This window comes from Garra rufa, chromosome 11, assembly GCF_049309525.1.
Source record: "Garra rufa chromosome 11, GarRuf1.0, whole genome shotgun sequence".
NCBI lineage: Eukaryota > Metazoa > Chordata > Actinopteri > Cypriniformes > Cyprinidae > Garra > Garra rufa.
In genome coordinates, this window is record NC_133371.1 from 48,152,953 (window position 1) to 48,179,152 (window position 26,200).

At 32.0% G+C, this 26,200-nt stretch overlaps 1 protein-coding gene across 1 annotated transcript in view; it reads right to left on the bottom strand.

Annotated features, from left to right (window-relative positions):
- The window catches only part of LOC141345405 (semaphorin-7A-like), a 32,329-nt gene extending 11,187 nt beyond the window's left edge, over positions 1-21,142 (bottom strand). Inside the window, exons 1-12 of the mRNA XM_073850256.1 lie at positions 21,125-21,142; positions 20,952-21,053; positions 20,787-20,865; positions 16,508-16,600; positions 16,271-16,404; positions 13,369-13,532; positions 12,687-12,792; positions 11,241-11,415; positions 7,556-7,677; positions 6,753-6,898; positions 4,436-4,467; positions 799-1,073 (exon numbers count right to left, since the gene is read on the bottom strand). Coding sequence (XP_073706357.1) covers positions 799-1,073; positions 4,436-4,467; positions 6,753-6,898; positions 7,556-7,677; positions 11,241-11,415; positions 12,687-12,792; positions 13,369-13,532; positions 16,271-16,404; positions 16,508-16,600; positions 20,787-20,865; positions 20,952-21,053; positions 21,125-21,142 — 1,446 coding nt within the window. The remainder of the gene's footprint in view (positions 1-798; positions 1,074-4,435; positions 4,468-6,752; positions 6,899-7,555; positions 7,678-11,240; positions 11,416-12,686; positions 12,793-13,368; positions 13,533-16,270; positions 16,405-16,507; positions 16,601-20,786; positions 20,866-20,951; positions 21,054-21,124) is intronic.
- Positions 21,143-26,200: the final 5,058 nt, after the last annotated feature.

Consider the following 26,200-nt stretch of genomic DNA (forward strand, 5'->3'; position numbering starts at 1 on the left):
TTTTTTTATAAATTAGTTTTTTTTTTTTTTTTGGTATATTTAAGAGTTTATTTTTGCCTACTTAAATTTTTAATAAATTGGTTTACAAAAATTGTCTATTAAAATATGAATTCAATTTTGTCAACAGATTTTTAATAAATTGGTTTGTAAATATGGTCTAAAATTTGTCTACTAATTTTTTTTTTATAAATTAGTTTTATGTCTATTTAAATGAGTTTATTTCTGCCTACTTCAATTTTTAATAAATTGGTTTCTAAAAAAATGTCTAGTAAAATATGCATTTATTTGTCAAATTTTTTTAATTGCTTTGTAAAAATGGTCTAAAATTTCTCTAATTTTTTTTTATAAAATTATTTTTTTAATTGTCTAATAAATAGTTGTTGTTTTTTTAAATGGTCTATTAAATTATGCATTTATTTGTCTACTATACATGTTTTTTCAATTGTTGCTAGCTTTTTCAAAAAATTCTAGAAATTCACTTATTTTTTTTTAAGTGAAAACAAAAAAAAAAGTTGTCATTTTAAATTAGCTAGACATAAAGTTCAAGATGTTTATAATGATATGACAACTGATGCTGACTGCTAGAATAGGTCTGAAAAAAAAAAAGCCCCAAAAATGTTCTAGGTCTTTAAGGGTTGACATTCTGACATAATAATTAATAACAACAGTCAATATTATTAAATAGGATATGTGTCCGAAGTAATACTTTCAAAAGAACAAGTTCAGCAGCAGGACACGAGAAACTGTGAGCAGCAGTAAGAGAGCAGGAGTGAGTCGAAGCGCGTCTGAGCGGCTCACGCTGAGCTCGTAGCGGATGACCATCCTGTTATAGCCTTCCTCTGAAGACATGCATTCGTACATCCCTTCGTGAGTCTTGTTAATACTGTGAAAGAGATACAGACACTCCCGATCAGAATGAGCGCACTCCTTGCGCGTCTCACCGTGTTTCCAGTGGTACGTGGCGTGGTTTGACGTCATCGGGCAGAGCAGGAAGTATTTAGATGATGGTGGGATTTGGAGCACTGATGCCTTGTCACCAATTTCAGTCTTTGATGGTGCGGCCGCAGGCATATCTGTGGAACAGAAAGGCATGTGATGCGTTTGTTGGATTGACGTAAATGAGTAAAACCCTTCACTTTCTTTCAAAAATACTAATGTCTAGATTTAGATTTCTAGATTTCATCTGAGATGGCAGATGAAGCTCTTTGATTATAAATGTAGGGCCCTATGATTTCAGCGATACGGAAAATACCGACTGAATTAGGGATGCACCAAGACGAAAATGGCTGAAGCTGAACAAAATGAAACACTGTGGCAAAGGCCAATTGCCGAACACTGTTTTTCCTGTTTTTTCCCCCCGTGTATTTTGCCCCCTTTTTTTTTTTTTTTTTACCACTGCATAAATGAAATAGCCAAAATGTGCTTTTTACAGTTTTGTCTTGCTTTTTTTTTTTTTTTTTTTTTTTTTTTATGCTGAGCAAAGGAGAATGTTATAATAAATGTATTAATAGAGCTGTCGTAATCATTATTTTTGTCTTTTTTATTTTATTTTACAGCACAAAAGTAAAATTACAATACTAACATTTATGAATGTTGATTTTTTTTATTTTATTTTGGTGGAAACCCATAAGAAGACCTCAGAGTCAGTACTAAATAAATTACTATTTCTAAGGAATATCTAGCAGAAATATTTTTCCAGAATATATTTAACACAAATGTAAATACACACACGCGCACACGCACACACACACACACACACACACACATATACACACACACATATATTAGGGCTGTGCAATTAATCGCAATCGCAAAAAAATCGCGATTTAAGCACATGCGATTTCTAAACCGCACAAGGCTGCGATCTCCCCAACGGCACCCCCCGCCCCCCTTGAACGTCAAGTTCATTTTATTTTCGATATAGCGCCAGATCACAATAGAAGTCATTTAAGGTAATCTTTCCTATAGAACAGGTCTATACATAGTTCTTTTATTAAACATACTAAATTGCCTTATGTTATTTATCTTATTTACACTAAGGCATGGCATTTCTGTCTCTTCATGGTCGCGTGATTACAATGTCTCCTCCAAGAAAACACGGACTGGATCGCGGACTCCATTCATAAAAACCCAATTTACTATAGCGCGGAATGCCACGTAAATTCGTCGATTTTTGGATTGATAAATCAAAAGTTGGTCTGTCACTTAATTCAAATCGCGATATGGACTAGTGTCTGTGAAAACTGAAATGCAGAAAGACCGTTTTAATATGAATCCTGCATGTTTCGTTTGCTTCTGTATGTATGAATGGTGGGGAGCGTTTTATTTCTTTACTACATGCAGACTGAAGCACACGTGACGCTCCTGCTAATTTTTGGCATTTGCATCTCACATGAACAGATAAACTCAATCGCCAAAGCTGCTGTGAGTGTCACTTTTACCGTTTCATTTGAGAAAACTAGCATCATATACACACAGAAACTTCACTGCAACCTGTCAAAATAAAAGTACGGTTTAACATGTAACAGATCAATATTAGTCCTGTATTACTATTGTACAGTATAATGTAGGTGTTTATATATTCCTATTTAAATAATTTACATAAAACAATATATATGATAAAAAAAATATTACAACAAGATTAACCACTTAACTATTATTTAAACATTTTAAACTGAATATAATTTTTGTTCCACGCATTGATTTTAACAGTAAATTTCTGTTTGTTTGACAAAAATGAAAAGGGTTTATTTTTCATTTGATTAAAAATAAATGTTTATGCTTTTTCATTATCAGAAAAATTAAAACACATAAGAATTTCAAAAAAAAAAGCAAAAAAAAGCAAAAGATTTTAGAACCCTCAAAATGTTAAAATAGAGAGTTTTGGACTTATTTTTCCACTGAAATGAATGTATTCGTTATTGCACAAAGTAGGCTAAAGTACCGGGGGGAAAAAAAGTAAAATGGCTTATTTATTTTATGTTGTCTGTTTTAAAGACAATTTTACTACAGTTTTTTTTTTTATTAAACTTAATACTGTTATTTCATGGTGAAATGTTTTGTTATGCACTTCTTGTGCACTGAATACATTTAGAATGTATGTATGTAGCTTGTTTGAAAAAGCAAAAAAAAAATAAAAAAAATCGCAAATAAAATCGCAATCGCAATATTTGTTCAAAAAATCGCAATATGATTATTTTGTCCATATTGCACAGCCCTAATGTGTGTGTGTGTGTGTGTGTGTGTGTGTGTGTGTGTGTGTGTGTGTGTGTGTGTGTGTGTGTGTGTGTGTGTGTGTGTGTGTGTGTGTGTGTGTGTGTGTGTGTGTGTGTGTGTGTGTGTGTGTGTGTGTGCGTGTGTGTGTGCGTGTGTATATGTATGTATGTATGTGTGTGTGTGTGTGTGTGTGTGAGAAAATATGTGACCCTGGACCACAAAACCAGCCATAAGGTTAAATTTTACAAAACTGAAGTGTATATCATATGAAAGCTGAATAAATAAGCTTTCTATTGATGTATGGTTTGTTAGGATAGGACAATATTTGGCCAAGATACATCTATTTGAAAATCTGGAATCTGAGGGAGCAAAAAAAATCTAAATGCTGAGAAAATCACCTTTAAAGTTGTCCAAATTAAGTTCTTAACAATGCATATTACTAATAAAAAAAATACATTTTGATATATTTATAGTAGGAATTTTATAAAAAATCCTCATGGAACATGATCTTTACTTAATTTCCTAATGATTTTTGGCATAAAAGAAAAATCAATAATTTTGACCCATACTATGTATTTTTGGCTATTGCTACAAATATACCCCAGCGACTTAAGACTGGTTTTGTGGTCCAGGGTCACATATATTAAGAGATTACTTTATTTTAATTAGATCTCTTCAGTTTTGTTTCTTCTAAAATCAAAATGGTAGTTTTTATTATTTTTTTGTAACAATTTATTTGCACAGTTGTTCATAGAGTTTTCAATTCACCTATATTTGCCTGTTTCCTTTTTTTTTTTTTTTTTTTTTACCTATGGTATCGATTTGGTATCGATACCAAGGTATTAGATCCTAGTACCCTAGAAGTCAAAATTGTGGTATCAAGCCATCCCTACAATATAGTAATTATTAATTGCTTTATAAAAAAAAGTATACATATTTTTAAATTATGACTTTCACTTTTAAAAATAGTTGCAGAGATGGAGTTTGTGTGACATGCAGACCACAAACACAAACCTGAAACTTTCTGCGGCTGGTCTGAGTTTGCTTGTAATGAAACTGTGGTGCAATTTGCAATAACATTTAATTCCGCCCCACCTCGTTCAGGAAATAAAATGTAGTTCAGGAACAATCACAATCAGATCTGGATCAGAACAGACATTCCCAGTGTGAAAACCACCAATAAATACACACCCAACAACAAAGACAGAGCCAAACTTACTGCTGCAGTCTTTGATATCCGTGGCTGGTTTTCTGTGAAAAAGAGGATATGTAAATGAGGTTCCATACAATATTGATAAATGTATTTTCTGGTGAATCATGTGGGTTTTTTTTTTTTTATTTGCGTGTGTTTCTGTGTAGGCGGGGGATGTTTCAGTGGTAGAAAATAAGGAAATGAGTAAATCTACTAAAGTGGGCTTCATGTGGTCGAGCAGGTACTTTTTTTTTTTTTGCAAGAAAAAGTGGTTGAGGTTTCAGAATGATTCAGTCTCATTTATGTGTGCAGGTACCTAAATCCATTTCTGCCACTGAATAAGAAATAGGGGAGGGGGGTGAGATATAAACTTGCAATTGCGAGTTTCAAAGTCCGTTTCTGAAGGGAAAAAAAGACCAATATGTTTACAGAATTGCTCATTTATATCACAAAATTCTGATTTATCTCAGAATTGCATCATATAAACTTGCAATTCTGACTTTTTCTTGCAATTGCAAGTTTATATCACACAATACTGCATTTATTTCTTAGAATTGCATCATATAAACTGACTTTTTTTTTCTTGCAATTGTGAGATTATTTCCTGCAATTCTGACATTATATCTCACAATTCTGATTTTATAACTCGCAACTACGACTTTTTATCTCACAATTCTGACTTTTTCTCGCAATTGTGAGTTTATATCACGCAACACTGACTTAATTTCTCAAAATTGCGTCATAAACTCTCAATTCTGACTTTTTTCTCAGAATTGTGAGATATATACTTGCAATTGTGAGTTAGAAAGTCCGGTTCTGAAGGGAAAAAAGACTGATGTTCACAGAATTGTGAGTTTATATTAGACAATTCTGACTTTTTTTCTCGCAATTGTGAGATTATATCCTGCAATTCTGATTTTTTTTTTTTTTTTTTTTTTTTTACAACTGCAAGTTTCTATCACGCAATTGTGACTTTCATAAACGCAATTCTGACTTTTTCTCACAATTGTGAGTTTATATCCTGCAATTCTGACTTTATATCTTGCATTTCTGATTTTATAACTAGCAATTGCGAGTTTATATCACATAATACAGACTAGGGTTGTGCCAATAGACAATAGTATCGTGTATCGACGATAGTCAGAGATATCGCCTGTTGCTGATGCTTTTGATGATAGTAAGACTATTATTATTATTATTATGCGTCAAAAAGGCTTCCCCACATTTAATATGAACTGAACTCAACATGAACTGATGATAAAAATCAGACATACAGCGGTAACATTACCGCAATATGACGGGTAAAGAAAGATACATTCATTTACATTCACGCGCACACATTTACCGCTCACTGAAGATAGCAGAGAATGAAACCGAAAGTAAACTTGAACTTCTCCGAAAGAACTACCGTCAGCGCTCTGTTCACGCACAACTGTGTCACAAGTCACATCACTACCCTCACAAAACGAATAAGGAATTTCTTACATATTAAGTAAATTAGCACGATAGTATCGTGTATCTGCGATCTCACAGGCTGACGATAGGACGATATGAAAATTGAGCATATCGCCGAAACACTAATACAGACTTAATTTCTTAGAATTGCATCATATAAACTCGCATTTCTGATTTTTTTTCTCAGAATTGTCAGATATAAACTCCAGTTTTGAGTAGAAAAAGAAACAAGTTTGTATCTCACAATTCTGACCTTTTTCTCACAATTGTGAGATTATATCCTGCAATTCTGAGTTTATATCACACAATAAAGACTTAATTTCTCGGAATTGCATCATATAAACTTGCAGTTCTCACTTTTTTTCTCAGAATTGTGAGATATAAACTAGCAATTGTGAGTTCTAAAGTCCCGTTTTGAGGAGAAAAAAAGACTTGATATGTTCACAAAATTGCTAGTTTATATCTCACAATTCTGACTTTATAACTTTTTATCTAACAATTCTGAAATTTTCTCACAATTGCGAGTTTATTACGCAATACTGAGGGGAAATAAGTCTGAATTGTGGGATAAGTCGCAATTATCTTTTTTTTTTCAGTGGCAGAAACAGGCTTCAATGCACAATCTGCAAGTCAAGTATCACTATTACTAGTGCTCATAATGATTGAAACCTCAAACGGCATGTATGAAACTTCAGTGTGTAACTCATTCTGTTGATCTCAGAGACTCAAACCAACATGAAACCACCTTTTAATCACCCAAAACACCCCAGCGTCATTGCACAACTCTTTCAGTCTTTTTAAGAACTACGATGTGGATGAGCTTTAGCAACAGTGGCTTTGAACATATATAATCAGGAAGGAAGCAGATGTGTGTGCAACGAGGTCTTACTTTGCTGTGGAGCTGCACCGGAAACCCTCCCAACCGCAGTAGGGGTCTCGAGATAATCTGCACTCGTCACACTCATCTCCATACACTTTACACTTCTGCAGGTCAATCTGAGCGACCTCGTTACTGGAACTCACATACAGACGCTTCTGAGAAATCAAACACAGGAGAATGAGTCCACCAGCTGAGAACATGAAGAGCAATCAAAGATTCTAAACAACGAAGTTAACTAGATAAACGTTTGTCAAGACAGCTTGAAAGTGTAAAGTAGGTGTAGAAGTGTAAAGTTTTGAATTTTAGAAGTCCATTATATGGAGAGAAATCTGGAAATGTTTTCCTCAAAAAACATAATTTCCTTACGAAAGACATGAACATCTTGGATGACGAGGCTGAGTACATTATCTGTACATTTTTGTTCTGAAAGTGAACTGCTCCTTTAAAGTCTTTTGAAAGTCCTGGATTTTCATTTTACAGTATCTGTACAAACCCCGAAACCTCTAATTAGATTGAATAGCATTTATAATTTTGCATTTGGCAGATGCTTTTATCCAAAGCGGCTTGCTTTGCATTCAAAATAGGCGTTTGATTAGATTATGCATTCCCTGGGAATTGAACCCATGACCTTGGTGTTGCTAGCAGCATGCTCTACTGTTTGAGATTGGTGTCAGTGCTTTTGATATTATTGATTTCGCTACTTTAGGACCAGATGAAATGCATTTTTTTTTTCTGTTTTATATTTTCTGGTTATAATGGTTAAATTAAAATGTTAGTACTCAAAAAGCATGTCATAAATTTTAGCGTCGTACCTCTGAAGCGTCCAGCAGCATGCTGGTGATGTGCGTCCCTCGTGGAAATGGCAGATACTCCGCAATCACAAAAACCGGCTGTTCAACGGGCTCTTCCAGCACTTTATGAATCCCTCCGCTTTCTGTGAGAAAATATCACAACAGGACAATGGGGAACTACTTAATAAGAGAGCATGCTGTCACACGCGTATCATACAAACTGATCTACTTTAGATTAAGACACTTACTAGGGCTGTGCAATTAATCAAAATTCAATTTCGATTTCCGCTTGAAACAATCATTAAAATGCAGTAATGGAAATGAAACGATTATTGTGCCCCATTCCACCCCCTTACCAGTGGTGCGATTTCAGTCCTCCATAAAAGCCTAATTTCACATGCAAATTAGCAATATCATGTAACATGACTTTCATAAATTGTTCATGCTTGATTTATTAATGTTTCTTTGATGTATTTTTAAAAGCGAGAAAGAACTTGCGCTGTTCTGTGTTTGCGCTCAGAGACGGAGCAGAATACAGACATGTGAAGTTATCTTTTAGCTCAAGTTGCGCGCATAAACGGTCCAAAAAATATTTCAAAATGAGGCGTTTGGTGATTATTCATGTAAACCCTTGTCAGTTATGTCTTAAATGATCATAGACAACAAATAATGTTCCTTCTGCCATCTCTGTGCTTAATATTAATGAAACATGAAAATACAAAGAGAAAAATCACTCACTGCTCTTGAATAAATGACTTTTGTAGTTTTAATAAGAAGCATGTTTAACTATTACAGTGAAGACGCTGTTTTGTTCAAATTGTCACATGATCAGAGCTGTTTATTTCCTGTTTGCACTATAAGACAACGATGGTTGCATCAAAGCTCCAAAACATAAGGCTAGTAAAGTGTGTTAACATAATGATTTTTGGTAAACATTATCTCTAAGGTGTCTAGTATTAATATATAAATTCACATCTAAACATGTTGGTGGGATAACTGAGGTTACTGGACAGTGAACTTAGGTTTACAATATAAATCCAATGCAGCTGTTAGTGAAGATTGCACTCAAGTGTTGCAATAACGAAATATTGCACTAAATCAAAAGTTCAAATGTTACAAATAAGTTACAATATTGATGTTGCACTACAGGAAGCACTAACAGAACAATGTTATATGTTACAATAAAGTAACAATTTTGAAATACATTAATGCTTTTTTTTTGTCCATCTCAGTATTCTTATCAAAGTTTTTTTTTTTTTTTTTTTTTTGTATGCATAATAGTAACCCTAGAATGTGATCAGACAGATTAAATAGCTGGGCTAAAATATATAATTATATATAAAATATATATAAATATTTAATTATATATAAATGATATATATAATTTTGACTTCAGAACAGACTATAAAACACAACTTTTCACACACTTTTCCAAAAAAAAATCAAAAAATTATTATTGATTATTTCAAAAGGTTACTAATGACATCATTTGGATATTTTCATGTCAGAATATTTTAGGATTAAACAGGTTAAGCATTCAAGATACCTGACTAATGCTTACATTTTATTCAGATAAAGTCACGTTGCGTTTACAAATACTAAAATGCATAATTTTCATTTAGCACTTCACAATGCATTGTGCAAATTTGACACTAAGTCTCTAGACATATATAAGGAAGCATAATTTAGCTAACTACTGTTCAGAACAACCTTCGTGTCTATGATGCCTAATAATAACACCTACTTAGACAGCTCACTAGGGTTTGAAACTATTAGATTGTGCATCTCTGATAACTCCCACTACACTCCTGCATTGTTATCATTTATTTAACCTTATGCAATATAATTAATGAATCATTACCTTTGTTTAGCATTTATATGTACCTGTCATTTCCTGTTTCTAAATGAGAAACTGATAAGAGAAGTTGAAACATGAAGCTGCATTTACAACCCATTGTTATGTGACGTACTGCGGAATGAAACAGGATGTTTGACGAGAATAATAAATGACACATGCACATTTCAACAACTTAACTGCTTTGTGATCCATTTTCATTTAATTGAATGTATTATATCAATAAATACATTATAATGTATACACTGCTGCTCAAAAGTTTGGGATCAGAACAATTTTTAATGCTTATTAAAGACTTGTCTGCTCATCAAGGCCTTATTTGATTAAAATACAGAAAAAGCTGTAATATTGTGAAATATTGTTGCAATTAAAATAGTGGTTTTCTATATTAATATTCTTGAAAATATAATTTATTTCAGTGATGCAAAGCTGAATTGTCAGCATAATTACTCCAGTTTTCAGTGTCACATGATCCCCCAGAAATCATTATAATATGCTGCTTAATATTTTTTTTTGGAATCTAATACTTTTTTCATGATTCTTTAATAAATAAAACGTTAAAAAGAACAGCATTTATTTAAAATAGAAAACTTTTGTAACAAAAAACACCCCCAATAAATACTTTTATTCAGCAAGGATGTGTTAAATTAGTTAAAAAGTAATAGTAAAGACTTATATTGTTAGAAAATATTTATATTTTGAATAAATGCTGTTCTTTTTAACTTGTTATTCATCTAAGAATCCTGAAACAAAATCACAGGTTACAAAATAGTATTAAGCAGCACAACAGTTTTTAACATTGATAATAAAAGTAACAAATCAATATATTAGAATGATTTCTGAAGGATCATGTGACACTGAAGACTGCAGTAATGATGCTGAAAATTCAGGTTTAAAATCACAGGAATAAATTACATTTTAAAATATATTCAAATAGAAAGCAGTTATTTTAAATAGTAAAAATATTTCAAATATTTACTGTATTTTTGATCAAATAAATGCAGCTGATCAGCACATTAGAATGATTTCTGAAGGATCATGTGACACTGAAGACTGCAGTAATGATGCTGAAAATTCAGCTTTGCATCACAAAAATAAATTATAATTTAAAGTATATTAAAATAAAAAAACTGTTATTTGAATTGCAATAATATTTCATAATATTAATAGTTTTGTCAGTATTTTTGATCAAATAAATGAAACTTTGCTGAGCATTAGAGACTATATATTCAAACTAATATTCATAGGAACTTTTTGAAAATTGTAAACTTGCATAAAAACTATTAAAAAAAACCGCAGTGGCCAATCAAGCTTGGCCTTGGTGGTTTAACCTCTTAACTGTCACTCCCATGTTTTAACAGAGATGTGAAAATGAAGAATTGAAACTTATTTTTTTATAATTCATGATCACAAACATTTTGTAATATGACTTTAATGTACATTTTCCATGTTAATGCAATCTCTGATTTTAAAATGGCTTTCAAAGCATGAATTTTGAAATTTTGATATCATTTCTTATGATTTCTAAAGTGTGATAAGGAAAAAGGCAATGAATTGTGACGAAGGTCAGAACTCCTGTTATGAAGTAGTTTTTGAGGTGCACTCTTGTCATAATTTAATCTATTATTTTTCCTACATAATTTGTGACACAAAATGTCAAATATCTATTTAGGAGCCTTAGACCTTTCCAACGATATATATAGTTTGTCAAGATTAGATTAGGATTTAAATGGTGAAGTAAACTTGACAGTTAAGGGGTTAAATCCAGTTTAGGCCTCAGAATTAAGTGGAATCCTGCATGAAACCAAATCCTTTAATTCCATATGTTTTCCCAGTGACAGATTCACATACCTAGAGACAAAAGCAGGACGGTGTGGCCTCGTACTCGGTCCACCTGGATGTGAGTGTAATGCCGATGTCGAAATAGCAGCGGGCCGTTCTCTGGCATCACCCAATCCATCATCTCTGGACGCTCCTTCATAAACGCCAGCACTTCACTGCTGAGACTAGTACTGTCATCCACACACTAAAAGAACAAGCACTTTGTTAAAACAAATGGGAACGATTATTGTAAATACAGATTGTAGTTGGTTCTAGGTGTAAAAACGTCATTCAAAATCTTTAAGCTCATGCTGTTTAAGTAGCAATGGAGCATTAAAAGCATTAGTCTGGATTACATCATTCAGATTATGACATGATTAGTTCATTCGTTTCCTCATAAAACATTAAGTACACAGTCTTTGTCTTTTTGATTACAACATTAATCGTCTGTGACAACATCAGGTGTTGTAATGTGATTCATCTGGAGATTTTTTTATTTTTTTTTGGCTCAGAACTCTGGAATGAATAATTTAGTAAAGTGGCAATGACAAATATCCTGCAGCTGAAGAAAGGTGCCACTTTTGAGCTCTATAATGACATACACACTACCAGTCAAAGGTTTGGACACACTTCCCCATTCTCTTTGAAGTGTGTATATATATGCATAACAAAAGTCTGGGATCAATACATTTTTAAAGGAGGCTTTTCTGTGGATTATATTGGAAATATTATTACAATGTAAAACAATGTTTTTCTTTATTAATATGTTACAATTTTATATTAAAGTTGAATTTTCAGAATCATTACTCCAGTCTTCAGTGTCACATGATCCTTCAGAAATCATTCTAATATATTGATTTATTACTTTTATTATCAATGTTGAAAACCGTTGTGCTGCTTAAAGATTTTTTGGAACCTGTTGCTTTTTTTTCAGGATTCTTTGATCAGTAAAAAGTTAAAAAGAAAAGCATTTATTTAAAGTAGAATGGTTTTCCAACAATATACACTATTGTTCAAAAGTTTAGAATTTTTTTTATTTAAAGTAAATTTTTATTCCCACCTTTATTTGAAAGAAATTCATTCTTTTATTTACCAAGGATGTTAAATTAATTAAAAAAAAAATTTAGTGATAGCATAGATTTACATTGTTAGGAATTTTTAACTTGATATTCATCAAAGAAAAAAAAATCACAGGTTTCAAAAAAATAATACTTGGCCGCACAACTGTTTCCAACATATTCTTCGAATAATAAATCAGTATATTAGACTGATTTCTGAAGGATCATGTGACACTTAAGACTGGAGTAACAGCTGATGAAAATTCAGCTTTGCATCACAGAAATAAATTCTATTTTAAAGTATATTCAAATTTAAAACCACTATTTTAGATTATAATAACATTTTGCAATATTACTGTTTTTTCCTTCCATATTTTTAAAAAATAAATGCAGCTTTAGCTTCGGTGACAGTTTTTACCGTTCCTGGCCGGTGATTTGCAGGAACTTTGGTAGAGTTGAACTGAGAGGAAGTGAAGATAGTGCTGATTTTAGTCATGTTATACACACACACAGCACTCATGTTCCTGTAAACACAGACAGAATTTCACACTTCAGGACTACAGCTGCACATTCTCTCTTTATTTCATCAGCGTTTGTGGAACTGGGTCAAATGACGGATGTTTCCTGGACTTTAACTTTAACACTGCCCTGACTATAGTGTCTCTATTCAACAGGATATGTTACACTTTACACTAATATGATGACAAATTCAAAATATTAGCCTTTTTTAAACACACATATTGAATTTTCAATGGTATTTACAGATTTAAATCATCTATAGAGGCAACACTGTAGTTAAAGTTCAGTGTTACTTTTAAAAGTAACAATGCAATACAACATTGTTTTACTCCCGAAAAAAGTAACTAATTGCGTTACTTAGTTACTTTTATGAAAAGTGACATTTTACTTTTGTGTTACTTTTTTATCTGGCCTGAGCTTGCTTGTTTGTTTTTAATATATAACGTAACATGGCAACATGAGAGCTGTCAATCAATACATGCAAGTAAGTTAACTGTTACTTATTTTCAAAAGTATGTTAAAAATGTTACTTTTCTGGTTACTTGAAAAAGTAATCAAAGTATGAAATGCTTTTGTCTTACCAATAGTTTCTGAAAAGTGCATATATTTTGGTATCGTGTTCTGTTTCTAGTGTGGCCACATCGATCATCTGAGTGAACTCATATCCTCTTCCACAGAACAGACGGGTGTAAATCATGGAGGTCCAGCTGCTCTGAAGATAACTCTTAGAACCGCCTTTGTCGTTCTGAAACAGATAAGAGTCATATGGACTTTTTTATGGTGCTGTTTAGAGCCTGAAAACTCCTGTCTGCCTCCATTGTACAGTAAGTTTCTGCTAAACATCTTTTGCTCTTACACTTATTAGAATTACAGTTTCAGGTTCTGCAAATGTTTCAGGTTCAGTTTTCTTAAATTACATAATACAGTCAACTAAATTGAAACTAGAGCACTACCCTAATTTTGTACTGTAGATCTATGAAGCAAAAAAGCCTTTTATTGATATGTCATCGTGTACAAAGCTATATTTTTATAATTGCGGAAAACTGAGGTGTTTACTAGAAAATGTCTCAATGCATCTCTACAGAGCTTCGACAGCATCTGAACTCCCAGAACCTGCATTTGACATCTGTCATCAGCACCTGAGCTTAGAAACTCACAAGAAAAAAGTCCGAATTCGGAGATATAAACTTACAAATTTGAGAAAGTCAGAATTCTGAGTTTATATCTTGCATTTACAACTTTATATCTTGAAATTACGACTTTATATCAAGCAATTCTGAAAAAAGTACGAATTCTGAGATATAAACTTACAATTTTGAGAAAAAGTCTGAATTCGGAGTTTATATCTTAATTGCAGATACTTTATATCTTGCAATTGTGACTTTATATCATGCAATTCGGAGAAGAAGTCATAATTCTGAGAAATAAACTTACAATTTTGAGAAAAAGGTCAGAATTCTGAATTTATGTCTTGCATTTACAACTTTACAGTATATCTTGCAATTGCGACTTTATATCAAGCAATTCTGAAAAAAGTACAAATTCTGAGAAATAAACTTACAATTTTGAGAAAAAGGTCAGAATTCTGAGATTATATCTTAATTGCAGTTACTTTATTTCTTGCAATTACGACTTTATATCATGCAATTCTAAGAAAAAGTCAGAATTCTGAGATATAAACTTACAATTTTGAGAAAAAAGTCAGAATTCTGAGTTTATATCTTTCAATTGCAACTTTATATCATGCAATGTGAGATATAAACTCACAATAGCCAAGTGCATTTGATATCTCTTTAAACTTTTAAGGAGGTGACGAGTGTATATGACTGGAAAAGTGCATTTCATATTTACTAAGAATAACATTTGTCACATTTAAGGAGGCGAAATGCCGCAGAGGAAACTCAAACATTCACACTTATTGTGTTTAAAGACTGACATGCAAAACACAAAAAATATCACCCTGCATTTAGTTCTGCTTACTGACAGATGTATCAGATATGACATACATAAATGTGCACTGGACTTTTAAACTCTAACCCTGAATATAAATAAAATAACAGAAGTAAACCTAAATTATGTAAATAGCAGTAACCACGCATTTTTTTTTTTTTTTTTTTTTTTTTTTTTTGATGGCAGTATTATGATTGTTAAATAAGGTAAAATATCTTATATAACCAATTGCATTTATTTTTGAATTAATTATTACAGGCTAATACACATTTACTTTTAATTATGATAAAGTAAGCACAACTTGTGTCGATTTATAGAGTGAAAATGCTTGATCGCTTGTATATTTGTATACTTTGACCATCTAATCAATCTCAGCATGCTTTCATTTGTGTCCCCATATGTTTGCCCCATAAAATAAAATTAAAAATTAAATTAAATTAAAGTCTTTCTTTGGTCTGTGCTCTGGAAGTGATCTTTTTAATGTAAAACTGAAACTAAACTATACAATCTAAATCGAAATGTGCTCACAAAATAAAACCTAAACTAAAACTAACAAAATTATTAATGAAACTAATAAAAACTAAACTAAATATTATTGCAAATTTCAAAATTATATTAAAATAGAACAAATTAAAAAATGCAAAACTATAATAACCTTGATGCAAACTAATACTTATTTCACTCATTAAAATTCAAATCAATTTATAACTTTTCTGAAATGGGTTTTTCTGGATTTGTTTTTATTCTGGATGCTATTGACTGCGTTGCTTAGTTACTTTTATGAAAAGTGATGTTCTGTTGCGTTATTTTTGCGTTGCTTTTTTCACTATGATAAAGTAAGCACAACTTGTGTCGATTTATGGAGTAAAAATGCTTGACTGCTTGTATATTTGTATACTTTTACCAACCAATCAATCTCAGCATGCTTTTATTTGTATCACTACATGTTTGCGCCATAAGATTAAATCTTTCTTTGGTCTGCGTGCTGGAAGTGATCATATATATATATATATATATATATATATATATATATACCTGAAACTAAACTATATACAATCTAAATAGAAATGTGCTCACAAAATAAAAAACTAAACCTAAAACTAACAATTATTACTGAAACTAATAAAAACTAATTTTAAAACGATACTAAAATAAAGCGAATTTAAAAATGCAAAACTATAATAACCTTGATTCAAACCAATGTTTTGCAAATCAATTTAAAACTTTTTTTGGAATGCGTTTTTCTGGATTTTTTTTGTTTTTATTCTGGATGCTATTGACTTTTCAAAACTTTTGTTTTCCACAGAAAAGAAACTCCTACAGGTTTGTAATGACATGATGGGGAGTAAATAAGGACTGTTGTCATTTTTGGGTGGAGTATCATTATCAGATTAGGGAAGGTTATGGTGCATCACTAATTGCGATCTTTCTTTCTTTTTTACACATCAATTAACAAAATCTAAAGACTTATGCATTTAAAACTGCAGTAAAATGCAAACAAATTAATATGTTTTATGGTGTGATTCTGCTCACCATGCAGCTCTGAGAAACTCGCGGAATCCAGTGCTCAGATTCACCTTCCTTACTTTTGTGTTTCTCTGCGAAGAAGGAATAAACTTTGTCCCGGTGTTGGCCTTTACCAGCAATCAGCTTCAGGTATGTTTGCTCTAAATGTGGCAGATTAAAAAACAACACTGTTTAGAATCACAACAGTATCATTTTTATGAAAACATGGAGTCATTTCAGTGAATTTCAGGGGTTATTCCTCACCCGCTTGAGTCGGCTGAGACCAAATGTTGTCAATTTTGTCATCCTGTATCCTGTACAATCCCTTCTCAGACTTGGTAAAGTACAGCATTTTACCTGAAAGAGTATAATGGAATATATAAATCAGATAGGATGCCACATGTAGCATGTAATAAAAATAAATCATTCACATTTTTGGCCAAAATGAAGAACAAGAACACCCTAACATCAAGAAAATAGTTTTGCACATACTGTATTAAAGGCTGTTCCTGTTAAGTTCCTGTTTCTAAAACTAATAATAACAAACTCTATTGTACTCTACTAAAAGGGATGTGCCAAACTACACATTCTCAAAACTGACTAATCCTTGGGTTGGCTCAATAATGTTGATTAGTCAGTTTCTGCATCATTTTCTTAGATTCTTATTGACCCGACACGTTTTTTAGCATAACTGACTAATATGTAACTAATATAATACTGAGGAGCGGATTTACTAACAGCTTGCGCCAGCACAAACCCTCTTTTGGCCTTTAACCCGCTGGGCCTCTTGTATGTAAAATTGCATGTTTTTACATTTTAAAAATCACAGCTTCATCAGAAAGAGATGACACTTGGTGACTTTTGTTGCAGTAGCTATGTGAACACACAAAAAAATCACTGACATGATTCGGATATGTTAAAAGGTTAAAAAAATAGTCACACTTGGCTCCTTCACGGTCAAAAATTACCAACATAAGAAATTAATAGGAAATATGAAAAACTGCAATAATTCAGAGAATCTTTTGTTGGTACAAGCTACAAATCAGCCGTTGTGCTGGGAAAAAAGTGTTCAGCAATCAAGCAATTTTAATGTGAAATGTTGCATTTATCGAAAGATAACAAATGAATACAAATAAAATGTAATTCTAGTGGAAAAAAAGGTTGTATAAATAGTATAAAAAAAACCCTCAAAATTCTAAATAATAATCACAAAATATTATTGAACAAAAATGTATTTCATTGATTTTCGTAAAGAAGAAAAAAAGTTACTTTTTAAGGCTTTGATCTTCTTCGTTTAAGCCAAGTTTGACTCCTAAACGAATAGGTCCAGAGGGTTAAAAAAACTACCTACACTGGAAAAATTTGTGATGAAAAGGCTTGGCTTTGCTAAATATGAATTTGTAGGAGTTTCTGGGGAGAGGTTTGCTGTTACTACAGGGTTCATACAAAGTGCTTGAAATACTTTGACTTTCTGAAATTAAAGGCCTGGAAAAACATTGAAAATAGCAAATTTCTGAAAAGGTATTAAAGTTCTTGAATTATTAAACTATTTATCTTTTTAACACTTTAGAATTCAAAAATTTAGCATGTTTCAATTAACAACTCCACTTCCAAAATATAAAAATCTAAGATGTTCATGTGTTTCTTTGGTCGCAACGAAATCATTTTTGGAGAAAAACATTCCAGGATTTTTCTCCACATAGTGGACCTCAATGGTGCTCAATGAATTGAAGGATTAAAAATGCAGTTTCAATGCACCTTCAAAGGGCTTTCTTTGTGGTTAACTTTTTTTTTTTGTTTTTTTGACGGATTGTTTCACTAGATAAGACTCTTATTCCTCGTCTGGGATCGTTTAGAGCTCTTTGAAGCAGCATTTAAACTGCATTTTTAACCTTTAATCCATTGAGCACCATTGGAGTCCACAATATAATTTCCTCAAAAAAACTTAATTTCTTTGCAACTGAAGAAAGAAAGACATCAATATCTTGGATGACATGTGGGTGAGTAAATTATTAAGAGAATTTATCTGGAAGTAGAGTAACCCTTCAATAGATTGCGTTGGTCATTATGGAAAAGAGAGGTGTCTGTATTCTTTACTTTGAGCATTGTCAGTAAATCACCCGCAGAAATTTCCACTCCAATCAGCACTTGTGGAATTGCAGTTTCATACAGATTTGCCCTGTTTACTAAATCTAACCCTAAATATACAGCACAGTAAACAAGCAAAGAGCTAAACGAGCACAAAAACTGAAGGTTTCCCAATGACTGTCCGAACTCTGAAGTGACTGACTTGATAAGTTCTTCGTGACCTTTTTAGAGAGGTTTTTAGCGTGCAAACTGTAAACATGCAATGTAAACAAAAAATAAACGAACAAGCAGATAAACCCAACAGTTGTCTTTTAATTACTTAATCAAATAGTAATTTTACTAATCAATCATAATGTTGATTTCCTATTACTTAAACAAATAATCAGAAGCTCTTGAATAGGGGTCTGTACACGAGTCAGTACAGATCTATATATGGTGATATCTCTAGGCCATCAGCACACGGAACTAGTTCCTCTATCAGTTCCTCATCAAAACGACTCGAATAAGCAATGCCAATGTGCTGAATTTAAGACTTCCTGTGAGACACTTTCTGTAGATACTGTAGTTCAACCAAAAATGGCCATTTGAACTTTTTGGAGACTAACACGTTCCAAGAATGGAAGAATGTCCAAATAAGATTTTCAGTGCAGTCTTCTCACAAAAGGTGGACTAGTGTTGAAATATCTTAACTGCAGCTACGCTAGTTATTTCTCTATTTGTTTCTCTGTTTCTGCCACAGGATTTCCATCCCATGGTAACTAGAAATCACACGAGATCAAGTCTGGATTCAGAATATCCGAGAAGAGATGATGCCAACCCCTCAGAGGACCGCTGATGATGCCAGCCTTGAAACAACATACAGCACTAAACTAAAAGTTTGATTGCAACACATAATCATTACTATTAAGTGTTCATCATCTGTTTTTGATTACACCATTACTGATTTTAACATTCATACCATATGTACATAGACTTGTCATACAGTAGTCACCACTAATAAGCTACTAAATATATTGTAGTAGCCTACATTTTTGTACAGCTGCTTTGCAACGATTTGTATTGTGAAAAGCGCTATACAAATAAAGTTGAATTGAATTTGCATTCTGCACTCTGAAGTTCTGTTCTGAAGCAAAAGATTCATGAACCTGCTCTGAATTTTCAATCTAATTCAGAGCAGTAGAAAAAGTTCGGAAGAACTGTAACATTTGTAACATTATAAATGTCTTTATCATCACTTTTGATCAATTTAATGCATCCTGACTAAATAAAAGTATTATTTTCTATCATTTAATTCCCCCCCAAAAAAAGAATTCCTGACTCCAAGCTTTGTTGTTCATTTGGATCATATGATATTATTCATCAAATAATGAAATCAAGTGATTCACGCTCCAAAGTTCAGATCTGAAGCAAAAGATTTAGAACCCGTTCCGAAATCCCAATCTAAATAAATGAATCACGTGCCGTGCTTCGAAACATTGAATCATTTTGCAGTACAATGGTAGAACTGACTCAAGGTTTTGGAAAGCTCTGTTTCACCCATAACTATACATTCTTTTTAAAATCATTAAAAGTGATGTCATAATTCTAAAATCAATGGCTCTTTTAATTGAATCTGGTTTTTGCTATAGTGAATAACTTAAAATGAATGATCTAAGTCACAAATCTGAATCAATCGGAGTAGTTCCAGCGTAAATGACTCGCTCAAATGATTCTGTTCATCTCTTTGCATCTTCAGCAATGTTTCCATGACATGTCAGTACTACTGCTGGCTTGGCTCGCTAGTTTCATGACCGGAAAAGAAAGTAAGGCGTTTTTTGAAAATTGCATGAAAAGATGTGCTTATTGACAAAAATCAAACATTTATTTCATAGATAAGTTGTGTTTTCATTATTCAAGCACTTTAAGCACCTTGTACGAACCTTGCAAATAGGTTTGGAATAATGAGTGATATTTTGTGAAGGTATCAGTCAACTCTCTGGTTAAATATTAACTATCAATATGTAGTATGAGCAATAAATGATATCTCATGCAAATACACCAACTGCATGTTAGTTTCATCAGAAGCACCCCTGGGTTTCAACATGTCTGCAGTTTCCTGAACAAGTTTGCAAAACTGCGTAAAACAGTCATGTTGAAACCGTTGTACTCAAAACACATGGCTGCAAAAACACTGCCTTAATATTTTAAATCGCCTGCAAGGAGTCGGAAATAAGACCGTTCCACTACCCAACCTTTCATAAGAATGATGGAGAGAAAGAAGGATTCTTTAAGAAACCAAACCAAGCACAGCCTCCCCAATATGTTCCAAGCTCTAATATGAAATAATAATACTCCACTGTGCTCCGCTATGAGACGAACAATAAGCTAGTCATTTTGTCAAGAATCTCTGAGTGGGTGGTCAAGAATATTGCCTCAATGGCAGAGATCAAGATTCTAGTGATCGTGCAATACTCACCGATAAGTAACGACGGCTCATTAATATCTGGCTCGTAATTTTCTGACGTGAAGCAATTGATCTGAGAATAACTGGAGTTCTGGAAGAAAATGCATGGCTCAGTTTCATACATTTACATGAGATTATAATGCGCATAGTGTGAAACCGTGTAAGAACGGGACATACCAAGTTACAGCACACTGCATTTCCATCAGACGATGTACAGATGAACAGGATATTGCTGTCAACGCCTTCTCTGAGCAGAGAGATCCTGTTAGGACAGTGCTGCTGGAAAAATCAACAATTAAACAGCGGTCAGTGACCTTTAATGTGACACAAACTACATTGAAGCAACGTACATTATTGTCCATAGCCATTATAAAAGTTGAAGGAGAAGTTGTATGCTGACAGAAATTGCAATCATGAGATGAGAATATGAGTCAGACAAGTTTCCCACTGACATTTTGGAATAATCTAGGGTTTTATTGCTTTAACATTTAACAACTTGCATAACAAATTTGCTAGAACTAGAAAACAACCAGAATTTTTTGCCTTTTGTGTCCTCACTATAGATCGTGATGTTATTTTCTACAAAAATTCAACAACATCAATTTTAAAGTTGTATTTGAAGTAAAAACACTTGTGAACTTTTCAGAACTTTTAAGTTTTTACTTGTATATAATTGTAAACATTTTACAGCATTTTAAACCACTAAATATCACCATTTTTCCTGCGTCTGCCAATGAATACAACACTTATTTTATTTTAATTGATCTTGTTTGGTGCATCAGTAATCGAGTTTGAGTATTCATTTCATAAAAGAATAATAAACATTTTTAGCTTGTCTCTCAAAATATTGTCCATCCTGTTATATTTGACTACTGGCCCTTTAAATGAAAGTCGGAGAAAGGACATCATTTTCTTGAAGGGAAAGCAACTGGCCTCTGTTTAGTTATTTGTCTGTTTTTTGCTTATTTTTTCTTTCCAACTTTATCTGGTGAACTTCAACATGTCCACCCTGTTATGGGGAATCTGAAAAAGTCTCATTTGTGAAAGTCCCATTTTAAAAACCATCCAATTCTTTATTTGACAGACTTTGTGTTAAAAAGCTGATTTTGGGTCAAAATGTAAGTCAGTTAAGTCAGAAAACATAACAGGATGGACACATTTAGTGTACATAGTGAAAGTGACAACAATTGATGTTAATTTCACATTTATAAATATTTAAAATTGTTTGCCCCTGTCATTTGTCCCTAACGGGGTGGACATTTTTGGTCCTCATTTTCATTTAGTTAGGTTTATAATTGCTTGAATTAATATACCACCATATATTTATATACCAAAATATTTTTTCACATTTTACAGCTCCCTATCATGATTACACAAGAATTAATTTCATTGATTTCAAGTATTATGATGTCAAAGAGGCACCAAATGCTTGATGGTTATTTGCTTGTAAACTAGTAAAACAGGTTATTTTCAATAAACTGACTGTCCCTGATTATCAGACTAAATAAAACCTGATCCTGTGGGAATCCCGGATATTGAAAGTTGTGCACAAACATCGTTTGTACTTTAATACTTACAGAGGTGTCTGAATCTTTGCTTTCATTCTTACAAAGAGTCACGTTCACCTAAAGAAGGATTCAGGTACAATAAACACATCATATTACAAACAAAAACACAATTACGCAATGACAGACGTCTTCATGATTGCTCATCATGTTACACAAGCCAAACTTATAAATTGCTTTAATAATAACTTGTTTTGCATTGGAGAAGTTACAGTACATGTGCTTTTGCATAATTGCTTAAAGTAAAATATTGTTTTCTTGGCAGATGAACTAGACTGATCAGCTGACGGGAACGGTTCAGATCAACAAAAAAAAAAGTTTTTGAACAGTTTAGTGTTTTTATAGAAGACTCTTCTGCTCACCAAGCCTGCATTTATTTGATCCAAAGTACAGCTCAAACAGTAAAAATGTGAAATATTTTTACCATTTAAAATAACTGCTTTCTATTTGAATATTGTTTATTACTTGTTTATTATTTAATTTATTCGTGTGATTTCAAACCTGAATTTTTAGCAGTATCACTCCAGTCACATGATCCTTCAGAAATCATTCTAACATTCTGATTTGCTGCTCAAAAACATTTTATTATTATTATGTTGAGAACAGCTGAGTAGAAAAAGTTCGGAAGAACTGTAACATTTGTAACATTATAAATGTCTTTATCATCACTTTTGATCAATTTAATGCATCCTAACTAAATAAAATATTAATTTCTATCATTTAATTCCTAAAAATTTAAGAATTCCTGACTCCAAGCTTTGCTGCAAAAGCTTTTTATTTCAGATAAATACGGATATTTGGATCATATGATATTATTCATCATAAATGTTTCTTGAGCAGCAAATCAGCATATTATAATGATTTCTGAAGAATCATGTGACACTGAAGACTGTAGTAATGATGCTGAAAATCCAGCTTTGATCACAGAAATAAATTACATTTTAAAATATATTCAAATAGAAAGCAGTTATTTTAAATACGAAAAATATTTCAAGTTTTTACTGTATTTTTAATTAAATAAATGCAGCAAATCAACATATTAGAATGATTTCTGAAGAATCATGTGACACTGAAGACTGCAGTAATGATGCTGAAAATTCAGCTTTGATCACAGAAATAAATTACATTTTAACAGATATTCACATAGAAAATAGCTATTCGAAATTATAGTAATATTACACATTTTACAGTATTTTTGATCAAATAAATGCAGCAAATCAGCATATTAGAATAATTTCTGAAGCATCGTGAAACTGAACACTGCAGTAATGATGCTGAAAATCCAGCTTTGATCACAGATATAAATTACATTTTAAAATATATTCAAATAGAAAGCAGTTATTTTAAATAGTAAAAATATTTCAAATTTTTACTGTATTTTCGATTAAATAAATGCAGCAAATCAGCATATTAGAATGATTTCTGAATAATCATGTGACACTGAAGACTGGAGTAATGATGCTGAAAATCCATCTTTGATCACAGAAATAAATTACATTTTAAAATATATTTAAATAGAGAGCAGTTTTTTAAATAGTAAAAATATTTTTAAAAATTTACTGTATTTTGATCAAATAAATGCAGCAAATCAGAATGATTTCTGAAAGATCATATGACACTGAAGACTGCAGTAATGATGCTAAAAATTCAGCTTTGATCACAGAAATAAATTACATTTTAAAATGTATTCAAATAGCAAGCAGTTATTGTAAATAGTAAAAATATTTCACATTTTTACAGTTTCTCCCATATTTTAAATCAAATAAATGCAGGCTAGATGAGCGAAAGACACTTATTTAAAAAGAAAAAAAAACTGTTTAAAAACTTTTGACTGGTATTGTGTGTGTATATATAATGCATATGACTATGAGGTACCTTATGGGGTTTGGTATCTTTTGTTGGGATAATAGAATAGAGGCTGTCCTTTCCTCCAACCCATATGATTTTGTTCCCAGAGGTCCTGACAAGCTTCACCAAACTAATATTATTGCTTTCAAAAGTAAACCTGGTTATTCCTAAAACACAAAAACAGGCTGAACTCAAAGTGTGCAGCATATACAGTACAAACATTGTGAATTAAATACATATTGTTTATAGCAGTTCCTGTATGTTCATACCCAATATATACACAAAAAAACTGCAGAAGTGAGTCTGAGATAAGCCTCTCAGTGGTTTGTGGGTGTTTAAGATAGTGTCGTGATAAAATAGGCGTCAAAATGACAGTTTGATACAGTTATAATGTAAACAAAATGAGACTTTTTTTCTTGAATATTTGTGTACGTTTTTCGCACCGCCTTTTACAAAGTTCGTCACAGTTTTGGATCTAAACATAATATTAATATCTAATATTTCTCTATGTTCTAGCTGTTTAGAAACGAAAGTCTTGAGAATAAACGGGAATATTGTGAGTAAATGTTCGCTTACCTTCACTTTTGAGCGTCACTCGAGCATCATAATGTACTTTTGTCGAAGTAACACTTGAAATACATAAGAACAGCAGACAAAAACACGTCCAGTCCATCTTTACTCGAGCGTTTATGACGGATTTATAAGCGGATCTTTAATAATCGCCTGTGCTCATCTGTCACTTAACTTCCTCTCAAGGGAAGTTTGAATAAAGGAGGGGCGGTCTTTCGGTTTGTCTTCAGTTATTTCTACTCGTGATAATGATGGTTTAATTTCCTGTAAGCGTGGGAATTTGATTACACACTTAGTTTTAAGTAAAACGATATAGCCTAATATATTATGCATATGTTATTGATCAACTCATAATAATTAATTATAAATGTGTGAGAGCTATAACTGACAGTTTACGGTCTAAACTGGATAAATGTCATATAAATTACAGTTTTACAATAAAATAAAATAACTGTTGTATAACTGAATAAACTGAATTGTAGTAACCTAGTTGTCCACAAGATGTCCTCATCATAACAGACCGAGATGTGTTTTTATTAGGCTATTTATTTTTGGGCTGCACGATTATGACAAAAATCACAATTGTAGATTATTCCCCTGAAATTGTGATTATCACAATTTACATTGATGGATGTTTTAAATAGCTTTTTGTTTAAAGCAACTGCAGGCCATCATTTTATATAGAAATAAAAACAAACTGAAAACACTCCTCTTGAAATGCTTTTAATGCTTTTCTCGTTGCCACAAATGCCAAGGATACATTGGTGTCTTTAAATAAAAAAGTAAAAATATGCAATATGCATTTTTGAGCATGCTTTTCTCACGGTATACAGTATTATCATGATTTTGAAATTTATTTGCAAAAAAGTGGTGTCATAATATACAGTAGTAGTTGAAACTATTTTCTTATTACAAAAATAACTGGACATTTAAAAACGATAAAGAAATATAATAGAAAAAAAAATAAGGTTACACAGATTAAAGTGCAAATTCACAATGAGCAATAGCTACATTTGCTACATAAGTTATTAATCTTTGTTAAAAAGTACAACTCTTAGTTAATGATAATGTACCTCATTAAATTACACCATTGCAACTTTTTTAACAATTTGTTATTAAATATAATTCTTTTAAAAAAAGGCTTTAAACATAGCAGTTTAGTCTACAACAAGAACAATTGCACAGTACAGAATATGTAAATGTTTTGTAGTATTGAAATTACTAAACATATTTGAAAAACATTTTAGTATATAGGTCAATGATTAAACATAAAAACAATACGTTCTGCTTTAAGTTGTTGTTTTTCCAAAATATTAATATAATACATTTCTTCACTAATTTACTGAAGACACCCACTAAAATGTCATTCAGTCATGACGTATTAAGAGGAATTACTTAAACCTAAAAATGTAGAATTACAACTAATTAGTATTTGTGGTTTAG